The 11,960-nt window shown below is 37.6% G+C and overlaps 1 protein-coding gene across 2 annotated transcripts in view; it reads left to right on the forward strand.

Moving 5' to 3' along the window:
* The window catches only part of TBC1D22A (TBC1 domain family member 22A), a 433,739-nt gene extending 425,621 nt beyond the window's left edge, over positions 1-8,118 (forward strand). For both annotated transcript variants that reach the window (XM_034767118.1, XM_034767128.1), the window contains exon 13: positions 4,888-8,118. In XM_034767118.1, the coding sequence (XP_034623009.1) occupies positions 4,888-5,016 (129 nt within the window). In that variant the 3' untranslated portion in view covers positions 5,017-8,118. The remainder of the gene's footprint in view (positions 1-4,887) is intronic.
* Positions 8,119-11,960: the final 3,842 nt, after the last annotated feature.

Here is an 11,960-nt window from a genome sequence, read left to right on the forward strand (position 1 = left end):
TGTGAACACTATGGATAGAAGTCTTAGGTTTGTGGGTAAGGGATGAATAATAGTTTCATACGACCACCAAATAGGGTAAAGTAGGCTCTGACAATAATAATATATTTTGAATAAGATGGGAAATTGGTTAAATATAAAGTTTGGTCTCATGTAATAACACATCACTTGACAATTGAGTGAACGTTTCTAAAAACTTTTTGTATAATCTTCAATAAAAAAGCAAAAACAGAAGGCCATATCCTTAGATGGCATACATTAATTATGCCAGTTTATACCATAGGAGGATGTGGTCCAGCAAATATAGAGATTTTTGATGACATGGTTAAAACGGCTAATTTCTCAGAATTACATATGACCCTAATTTAGTTTTGTGACTGTGACTAGTGAATTTTTCAAAATAATTTTTTTCAGATTTAGGGTGACCAGATGTCCCGATTTTATAGGGACAGTCCCGATTTTTGGATCTTTTTCTTCTATAGGCTCCTATTACCCCCCACCCCCTGTCTGGATTTTTCACGCTAGCTGTCTGGTCACCTATTCAGATTACACATCTCAATTTTTTTGTGAACTATGTAGTTTTCTCTGTTTAAAAAAGATTCCTACTCGATAGTGCTAATCTGTTAATTACAGTTAGCAACACAGCTGACAAGCAGAATGAAATGAAATGACAAAGATTTTGGTAGTACTTTGACAGCTGTCCAACAATTACATGACTGCACTTGAGAAAGCACATTTTAAAAGATATTCTGATGCTTTTTCTGTTGTACTGCTAATTATCAGCTATGGTTATGCTTTGTCAGATTTATAACACTGCCTGTTTTACAACCTCCTTTTTCCATTTTACGAAACAAGATTCCTTAAAGCAAGCGATACCTTAAGCTACCAGGAAGCAGATGAAGCCAAAACAGCTGCAAGCCATGTTAGGTTTAGGTCTGGGCACCTGAACTGAGATCAGGGAGCCTGTCTCTGACTCTCCTTGACCCCCACTAATGGGCTCATGCAGCCTGGGGGAGGGAGAAAGCTTCCTGATTGAAATGCAGAGGGGACAAAAGCGGGATCAGGGAGAGTATACTGGGATTAGGAGCTTGGGGGAGTGAGTTGGAGACTGGGTCTGGCTGGGTAAGAAGACTAGGATTGGAACAAAGAGCCAAGGCTAGGGAAGAGACAGGACAGAGACAAGTTGGAGGGGATGGTGCAGAAAGGGTCATGCTTAGCAGGAACAAGTGGAAGAGTTTGTACCCACTTAAGCAGAGGTCCCCAATCTGTGTGGCCCGCCCCTCTGCAAGGGCATGGAGGAACGTTTGGGGGGGGCTGCAGCTGGGGCCTGGGCCAGCCCCCATAGCGGGCAGGGAGAAAGCACCACACAGCTCTGCTACTGCTCCCGGCTGTGGCCCGAGTCTCAGCCCTTTTACCCCTGTCCATGTATTTCCTCTCCCCCCTACCACGGAACTGCGGCCCAGCTCCCAGCCCCAACTTGGGAAGGGGTGGACAGGGTAAGGGGGGGCATGAGGTAAAAAATTTGGCCACCGGTGCACTAAAGTATGCTCTCCTCCAGAGCCTGGAATGGAATCAAAGTTCCCTGAATCTCACCATTCTTCTATTACCAAATAGATATGAAACCTATTGGCAAAGTGTCCCATCCCCCTCTAGTTCTGGTCCACAAAGAAGATTACAACCTACTACTACTATCAGTTACTCCATTCGCTCAAGAGGCACAAGTTCATGTGGTGAATCTAAAATTTTAACCCTGCTAATGACACATGTGGATATCAATATGTTGCCAGGTGGAAGGAATGTCTTTTCAGTTTCCTTTTTTAAAAACCTAGGAAATGATACAAAAAAAAAAACCCCCTATGTTAAATGAGCATTATTAAGGTTGCAAGGTCAAGCACTCGGCAGTTAGGAAATGCCAGAATTAAGGTTGTCTGTGCCCTTATGTGTATGTATCATGATACAATCTTTAATTACATGATCCTATATTATGTTTTCCACAGGGCACAGAATGGACAGTGCTCACAGCTTTTCAATATTTTGTTTTTAACTTGTTGTGCAATGCCTTATGTACTGCACACTATTCAAACAGTGCTCTGAAGGCAGACTTGCTAATTTTCTCATATGCTTTCTATGGCAGTCATCACTATGGAAGCTGAATACTTCACAAATGTTATCAAGTATCAGGGGGTAGCCGTGTTAGTCTGTATCTACAAAAACAACAAAGAGTCTGGTGGCACCTTAAAGACTAACAGATTTATTTGGGCATAAGCTTTCGTGAGTAAAAACCTCACTTCTTCGGATGCATAGAGTGAAAGCTTTCACTCTATGCATCCGAAGAAGTGAGGTTTTTACTCACGAAAGCTTATGCCCAAATAAATCTGTTAGTCTTTAAGGTGCCACCAGACTCTTTGTTGTTTTCACAAATGTTAGTTAATTTATTACCCAACATCCACGTGAGATAAGTGAGTATTATCCCCATTTTACAGATGGGGAGCAGAGGCATAGAGAGATTAAGGTAAAAATAATCCATTGATTTTGGGTACTCTATGTGAGATACCTAAGATGTGATTTTTCACTGTACATAGTATCATATAGCACTTTTATCTATTCAAAGCTCCCATTGACTTCATTTGCACCTGTGAGTGCTCAACACTTCTGCAAATCACACTCTAGGGTCTTAAGTTAGGTGCCCAGAAAATGAGAGAGTCACTATTAGTGACCACATATGAAAAGCTTGTTTAAGTAACTTAATGAGCATCAGATGTGAACTGTTTGGTGCAGGGAGGGATAGAATCTAGTTCTCCAGGCTAGTATTCAGCTTCTTTAACCACAAGACCATCTTGTTTCTTCCTGCAATCCTCTGCCTCATTTGCTATCCACCTTCCACCGAGTGCAACAAATGAAGCCGTGGTCCTACAGACAACAGTTCCCTTAACTACACAGTCCTGATTCGTTGTGACTCAAGTGGTACAGGATTGTCCTAACTACTGGAGACAAATCTGAAAGTTTGCAGCAAATACATAAATAAACACATAATTATATTTTTTTAAAGGGAAGAAAAGGGTAGATACATTATTAATGATTACGATTGGAGAAGTGACCTACTGCCTGTCAGAAACTTCTTCATAATGTACCAGGGAAGGTGAAAGGCCCCTAAATAGTTGATCAGTCTATATTATTGGGCGAAATTCCTTTCCAGCCCAGACATTCTGATTAGCCATGGCTCTGGCCAGGTAAGCAAGGGCAATTGTACAATGTCCTATACTGAAAGGTTATGCGAAGGTTAACAAGGATGCATTTTGGCTGACCATAATAGATGTGTGGGAAACCATGCTCTTTCTGGTCACTGGATTATGGAACAGGAAGAAAACCAGTTCTCCCAGTGACCCCTTATTCCCCAAAAAGTGGAGTCAACTGCCAATCCTTATAAACCATTTAATCTTATCCATGTTGGATTTCACATACTCCAACCACAGGTGTTCAGTTGGCCAACAGCACATTTGAAATGTCTTCTGATGACATGTGGCCACAGTAATACATAATTCCCATAGTGGTAGGAATCCATATTTTAGCAAAATATTTGTATGTTTTAGTTATTGTTTCAAAGTATTGTTGGAAGTGGAACCTATTTTAATCTATGTTAGAAAATTCATAATGAATGCTGAAGTAAACTGAACTAATGTAATCTTCCAAAAAATCTCCAGAGTTGTGGCTATTAAGTAGTCTTATAGATACTTCAGAAGTGAATTGTTTTTGTCAGTGTATAAATGAGGGAGCAGTTAAAAAATGCAAAAAGCCAGATTTTACCAGATTTTATTTTGCTCTGTGTGCTTTACTCTATGTAAAGATCAGCTGGATGGAATTTTAATCTGCAACATTTCAGGTGGCTCAGTACTGGGCAGTTCTTTGCACCATCCATTTAGTGAAAATGGGTTACTAAATTAAATTCTGAAACTGAATGTGCAGCATAGTCAGTAAGTTATAATAATGGTAGTGCACTGGGTTTCACCCTGAAAATATAGAAGTTACGGTAACATGAAGTAAAGTGGGTTAAAAATAACAAAATGAGTATTTATTTTATAACCTTCTAAGAAATGAGTATAGGATTGATATGCCAGAATGTTCAGAGCTAGCATATTGATGGTTGAAGTGACCTGGGTAAGAAGTGTTAGTAACTGTAACTAGATCCTTGATTCAAATCGAAAGGTCCATGGAATGTACAATACTTGTCTGGAATTTTAAGAGAGCTAAAGGTGGAAGACAAGAGGTGAGTGGAAATTGGAAAGAATTCTCAGTACTTACATGATGCTGCATTCAGCTGGAATTTGCAACTGTGGAACCAGAAAGTGGGAATAAAATAACTGGGGAAATAAATTAAATTGCTATTTATATTAAGCAAATTTACTGTAATTTGATAAAACTAGATTGGAGGAAGGATAGTCCTGTAAAGGCAACAGATTGGGACTCTGGGGATTGGAGTTTAGTTTCTATTTCTGCCAGTGACTTTCAGTCTGACCTTGGGCATTAGATCCCAGTACTTCAGTCCCCCATCTGTAAAATGTAGATAAGTATTCCTTTCCCCCTCACTCTTTGGCTGCTTTGTCTATTTAGATTTGCTGGGTGTTTGCTATTATGTGTTTGCCTAGCATGTTTGATGCATGAATGGAGGCCTAGGCATTACCACAGTACAAATATTAATAATAGATTAACTTTTCAGGGTAGGAACGATCTCTTACAATGTGTAGGGATAGTACTTAACACAATGGGGTCTCAGCATTGGTTGGGGTTTCAAGGCACTACACACATACAAATAAATAATAACAAGCTCACTATATTACAATTCTATTTTAAGACCATTCATCTTCCTGTTTCTTTTTTGTTGTTTCTCCCCAGGAGTTGCTGATTTTTTTACAGAATTTGCCCACAATGCACTGGGGAAATGAAGATATCAGTGTTCTCCTAGCAGAAGCCTACAGACTGAAGTTTGCATTCGCAGATGCCCCCAATCATTACAAGAAATGAGTATAAAGAACCAGCTTGTTCTGGAGTATTATGGCTTTCATTATTCTGGTTAGCACTTTCACATAATTACTAATCATTGCATTTAAATAAAGAATTCTGTGAGCATTACAAAATGAGACTGGAATACCAAAGAGATGGACAGACCAGGATACTGAACATTATATTAACATAGAAGTGAACCTTCTTGCTCAACATATAAAAGCAACATAAGTTCAATTAAGTTTCATAGTATTTCATTTTTCTTACTTTGATAATTATTGGAATTATGTATGAATATGGAATGCATTTTACATTCATCTCTGCCTAGTGATTGTCATGTGTCCATAAGCCTTAAAATCTGTAATGGGAATGATTGTGAGCTTGTATAATTATTCCTGTCTAAGCAATACTAGTCTATGACACCTTTGCCTGCTTATATTTGTCTGTGATAGGAATGATTCCCCTTGGTAGAAAACAAGGACACATCATGGGTATGAAGATGAATTTGGAACAGTAGGGCTTACAAGTGTTTTTATTTTTTTTATTATTATTATTATTTTGAACCTGAGAGAACATTTAAATTGTTTTTTGTGTTGATACAGCGAACCAAAATATTAAAATTCTACTATAATAACACAACATATGGAATCTGAATAGGTGGCACAATTTGCACATTTTCTAGAAGTCATTAAGGTTGTCCTGAGAGCTCTGTCAGGCCCTGTGCACCACTGTAACCACATGTTAAGGATTTAAGTGGTGCTTAAGGATACGTGTCAGCATTGGATGAAATTCTCCCATAAGCCTTATATTTTGGAGTATTTCTAAAACACACTGAATAAATTAAAAAATATGCTTTTTCTGTCATGGTAAACAAATTCATAATTATAAAGTTTTAAAAGACCTGAATGTTTGTCAGCATGAAAGTTCACTTGGAAGGATTTTATATTCAGTGGCTTAATTTACAATGCAAAATGTTTTAAATGTCAGTTTTTGCCTTATAATCCGTTTCTAACATATTAGAAAAGGAAAAAGGGTAATACTTGTGTCCTTCACTTATTTGTTGAATAACTTGTTTTATGATTTGTTCTCTCATTGTGATGCAGGGGAAGAGCAAAGGTTGTTCCTATTAACAAGCAGCCCAAATCCCCCCCTTTCAACATTAGAAGAATAAAAATCCCCCCCCAAACTTTCTACAGTTAATGTTCCTTCATGTAATCACAGGGTTCTGAATGAATTTTTACAGTCCCTTAATTTACTATACTGTAAATGGAATATTTATTTTCAGGGAATCTTATAAAATAGGAGATCTGCCTGAAGTTGAGAACTGCAAGGGGCACAATATATTAGGAGCTCAGAGTTGTTTTACTTTAACACACTTCCAGAGTGTTCATGGCACAAGTGTAGAAGTAGCAATGCATTTTTAAGTTAGGGGAATAAAAAATCTTCAGGAGGACTCTGTCTTAAGATATTAATAATAATGAATTATTTGCAATCTCTTACAAAATATTATCCACTAAGTTGGCTTGTTTCTTTTTCTTTTGGGGGTTGACATTAGCTAAATTACCTGTCTTGTGGGCCATGGTTTTTGACAGTGTTTTGACTAATTTAATAGCAGAATCAAGGTAAATGAGAATCAAGGAATCAGTTTGTGCTATTATATGGGATTTGTCTTTTAAAATGGCATGAAATTGCTGATGGAGGGGAAGGAACTAACTTAAACAATTCATAAACTGATGTTTGGCATCTAGGGCATGATTCTTTTCCATTGAAGTCAACGGGAGTCAATTGAAGCAGGATCAGGCTTCCTGGATTACTGTATTTGTGCCTAAAGCACATAGTCTATGTGCCCATCTTAAATATCAGTGTAGTCCCAACATTTTTGTTTATCTTTAATGGTCTAGTCACAGTGTGTCTAGAATTAACCTTAAGTTGACAAAGAATGTCATATTGTGCCTAACCGAATATCTACCAATAACAGAATACACAAAGCCTGAAACTTTTATGTGACCATTTGTGGTGGTTATATCTATAAAACATGAATAAAAATAATCCGTTAATAGAGATTCAAATTATTGTAACTAATTCAGAAGAGAGAAGGCACACAGCAGTAAGCATATAATGTTTTGTGAGATTTGTATACTTAACTTTTTTTATCAAGACATTTATTTAGGTAGTTATACAGAACGTGAAAAGTCGACCCAAAGCTGTTTGCTGTGTTAGATGCTAATATGTAACATTTATAAAGCTTGGTATGTATTTTTAAAGTTTCCTTCACAAGGTACACTGAGGTTGACTGCTAGGTCTTCCAAATTCCAGTGGTAAATATCACTTTCTTTAAAGGAAATGCTGGCATGCCCCTAAAAGAGGCTACATTTGCTGTTGTGCCCATGTCCGAATTTAAAAATTGTACTTATGCACATTGTTTAATGAGGGTTCTGGGGAGTTTCCTAATGTACTGATTATATAGAGAGGATATTTTAGAGTACATAGGAGGCCAACATATTTTTATGTAAAATCTCTCCAAATTTATAATACCATAAAACTTAACAGAAAAACATTTCACTTTATAAAAGTAATTACCCTTATGTTTTCATAAATATGCATCTCAGGCAAAGTGTTATTCCAACCAGTTACCTAGAGAGAGCAAATAACTTTCTCTGTCATTTTTACATCCATAGACCTATTTTTCAAAATCAAGAATCAGAATATTAAAATTGGTTTATAATTTATATTTTCTTATGGGTCAAAAATTTTAAACATATAGGAGGCATCTTGACACATCATTAGTGAGTCCAATCTGTAATTTAATAAAATTGATATGAAAACACTGAATGCTGTGTTGTCTAAAATGCAATGTCTTATAGAATTTTTGTAATAAAAATGTACAATATAGAGAAACAGCTTTATAGCTTCAGTATTCACATAGAAGTGTAAATAACAAATTAATCAACTATGTAAATATAATACATGGGAGAACATAAGATTCTCAGCTTGAACTCTTATGTACATCTCTAATACATTATAACAAATCATGTTACAATGCTATTTGGCTTATTTTCATATGAAAAATCCATGAATTTGTATTTAACTTCAGAACTATAAAATAAAATATAAGTACACAAAGTTCAGTTGTATTTTTTGACAGAGAGATCATAGTTTCAATAGACACTGCTTTTAAAAATTGTAAAATTAATAAAAGATAATGCAATAAATACATATTTCTAAAGTAATGTGTTATGTAGCATGGAAAGCACTTTTTAAATCAGAGATATTCGGAATTGTATCGTTTTTATAGTAGTAATACACTCCCAATCCTGTATCACAAACCACTAAACTTAATGGGCCAAGTTCTACTCTCATTTATATTTCTGTGACTTCCTGCCTTGCAGACTTTACAAGCTAATAAGACAAGCAACATACAACAGTATATCCCTGCATAATGAGCCACATGAAGGGAGGTACAGGGATGTTTCCATGAGAAGCAGATGAAGCAGGTATAGTTGGCAGAGCAGAGGTGGTGGAGGAGGGAAATGTAATAAAAAAAACAAGAGCCAATCAGTAGGGAGTTTCAGAGTTGTGAAGGGCATTGTGAAAGTGAGAGACAAGGAGCTTAAACTTCATGTGGTGAAATAGCAAGAACCAGTGGAAGGTTTGATTGAGTGGGGGGAGGGGTGATTTAGTAAGAACAGTGAGCTAGAAAGATGATCTTAGCAGCTGCATTCTGTTTTGAACCTTTGGAGGATGATACGGATATTAAGGTAGCCACAGTGCAGGTACAATAGTCAAGGTGGGAGGTGATGGGAGAATGTCATTGTCTTGGTTGTCTAGACAGAAAAAGGATGGCATGTAAAAATGCTTTGAAGAAAAACTGGGTCTGCAAGGGCAAGAGAGAGGGAAGTGCTACAGACAACCATTATGTTCCATATTTGAAGCACGGGAAGAATTGTGACCAAGGGGAAGGTCTCGCGTTCAGTGACCTTATGCTTCTACATCAGGTAAGCTCTTTTGAAAATCTCACCTGCTTAGTTTAAGTTGATGATGAGACCTCCAGACGATGTCAGAGAGGCAGGATTCGGTAGAGGAAGACAAGTCCAAAGTGGAGAGAGAGATAAGAACGAGAGGATGTAAAGTGATAGAGACAGATCCCAGTGAGTGATCTTGAGTAACAATGCCATGGAGAGTGAGAAAGTGGAGCCTCCAAATGAGATGAAGAACAGCAGGAGGTGAAGATAAGGTCTGGAAAACCAAGAGAGAATGAGATTTCAAGGAGGCTGGGGGTGGAATAGAGGTCCTGAGATTTAACCAGGAAAATATTTTTGGAAATCTAACCAAAAGCAGTTTAGTTTATTTACTTATGCATTTTATTTATTTTGAATGTATAAAATATAGTGACAGGTGTCCAATACTCCGGGTGTGTCCTACAGGTTTAAATATAAAATAATAGGAAAGGACTGTCCCAAACATTTGTCCACTCCTTCCTCAACCGCCTGAGAAAAAGAGATCAAAAATGGGCTTTTACAGCTTGTGTGAAAAGTTAACAAATCTAGGCTCTGGTGGGCAGGGAGTAAAGGGTGGACAGAGAGAATTCCAAAACCAAAGACCCCTCACTGAGAATGCCCTGCTAGCACCTTCCCATCCTTCATATCAAGTGGTTCCACCTCAAATGCCTTTGCTGATCACAACTGTAGCAATGTGTCACGAGGAGAGAGATAATCTTGGCTAACCTGGTTCCACAAACTCTTCCAGCTACAACCACTTGCCACCCATCCCCACCAACATACCGTTATGTAAAATGTTCCAATACACTTCAGGATAAAAAAGCATGTTATAGTGAACTAACAAACAGCATTAGGTGAAGCTAATTTCTTAGGATTTAAATGCACCCTTCCAAGCCATAAAATTTATGTGTGTGCAGTCTTTTAAACAGCAAGGTTATGTAACCTGTCTTAAATGTTTGGGAAACAACTCCTGAGTCACCATTCTCAAATTCTGTGGGTCTAATCTCACACATCTGCATGTACACACATACTCTGCCAGTTACCTGGTAGTTGGAAAAGAGATGCAAGAAGATTCACTAGGAGTATCCTCTGGACAATAAACATTTAATTTTTAATAGATTCTTATGAAAAATGGTTGTCATGACTTTGTCATTCAGCTTCAGGAAGTTGATACTGCAGATTCGCTGATAGTTTTCTTAGCTGCTTATTGTCCATGGATTTGTTGGCCGGCCAGCAGCTTTTTGCTTGTACATCATAGATATTGTAAATTTCTCCACCTGTGCCTTGGTGGCCAGCCGGAGACGTGAAGAAAGCACAGGCCTTCTTTTTCAAGGATTTTGGAATCACAAGGTCAGAAGACATGAGCAATGGTTTCACCTTTTCCTCCAACTTTTCAGGATTATGCATTCCTTTTTCCTTCCCCCGTGTAATTTCTCCTCAGGAATTCCTTAGTTAATTAGAATGGGGCATCCCCCCTCTAACGTCACCGGCATCACCTAATAAGAATCAGTTAGGTAATCTTTATGCAAATCATTAGTCCTCCCAGTTTTAGCTGATGTCACAAAAAGCCTGCAAAAATCCCCCCAAACTCAACATTCTGTAACTGTTGACATCAGCTTCTTTTGGCATGGAGTCCATCAAGGCATTAAGTAAGCAATAACCTTGCAAAGACTGACTTAAAATCTTATAAAATAGCTCAAAGATACAAAGCTAGCATAAAAATTAGAACTGAAATCACTCCAGCCTACATACACTCACCCAACAGAAAATCGTCCTCATTTTAAGATTGTGCAACTGATTCTTTTTGGACCAGAGTTTAAAATTCTTTTATGTTTTTGTTGTCCATTAGCTGTTAGCAACTATAGCTTTAAACAGCATTTCACCACAAAAATCTGGGAGAAATTGGACTTTGTCAGCCAGAACAGTCTCTTCCTCTTAAAAATTCATTCAGTTTCTATATAGGGCCTCTTGTGCCCACACACAAGTATGCAACAAGCTGAAGGATACGCATTGACTTGTTTATTGCAGCTACTGTACTGTAACATCAACCTTACTTAGCTATGTTTCAGCTCCAGCTAGGTTTCTGCTCAGCCCATTAGCTTGCTGCTTATATTTGCTATTGTTCACACTGTGAATAAACTATAAATCTGTGACACAGCCAAAGAGCTAACTTTGTGTCCCTGCATGCAAACTCGGGCTCATGAGAAAAAGAAATGTTTATAAATAGTTTTATTTCAAAATGATGTTAATTGCACTTCTTAAAAGAAAAAAAATCGCAAAGCAAAAGCTAAAGGAGACATAACTCCACTCTCCAAGCCTGAAGGCAGTGGTGGTGGTTCATTATTTATATTGCAGTGGCATCCAAAAAGTGCAAGATGTTTTCCAAATACTGAAGAAGATCCACTCTCTGACCCAAAAAGTGTACAATCTGTTCCAACATGTCCCGAGAGAGCTTGCTAAGCCACATGAGGAACTGGAGGCCAGGATGGTTTTGCTCAAGGTGAAATAAGGACTTCAGAAATATCCAAGATGATTCTCACTGACTGACCAGATTCCCAAGCAACAAATGTATCTACTGATTGTGAACGTGTATTATTTTATATTCCTCTGGAAGCAAGGAATGGCATGTTAAAAACAGAGTTCTCTGATTATTACTTAACTGAACGTATTTCTAAAAGAAATTATGGTAGGTAGGTTAATTAACTGAAGAAAAGCCTTGCAGAATAGTTTGCCATTGTTTTTAAACAAGGCATCTTAACTAGTCTTTGTTCAGGTACATATCAAGCAAAAGAAATGATCAAGCAATCACAATACTTGAAACTCACCCGTAAAGTTCTCATGAGCTCAAAAGCCATTAAATTGTATCAATAAGCCATAAAAAAGTATTCAGCACAGTAGGGGAAATATGTTGTTACCATGTAAGATTGTAGAGGTCACTCCAGAAATCATGATTTTAAAGAACTTGCA

Source organism: Trachemys scripta, chromosome 1, assembly GCF_013100865.1.
Source record: "Trachemys scripta elegans isolate TJP31775 chromosome 1, CAS_Tse_1.0, whole genome shotgun sequence".
Taxonomy (NCBI): Eukaryota; Metazoa; Chordata; order Testudines; family Emydidae; genus Trachemys; species Trachemys scripta.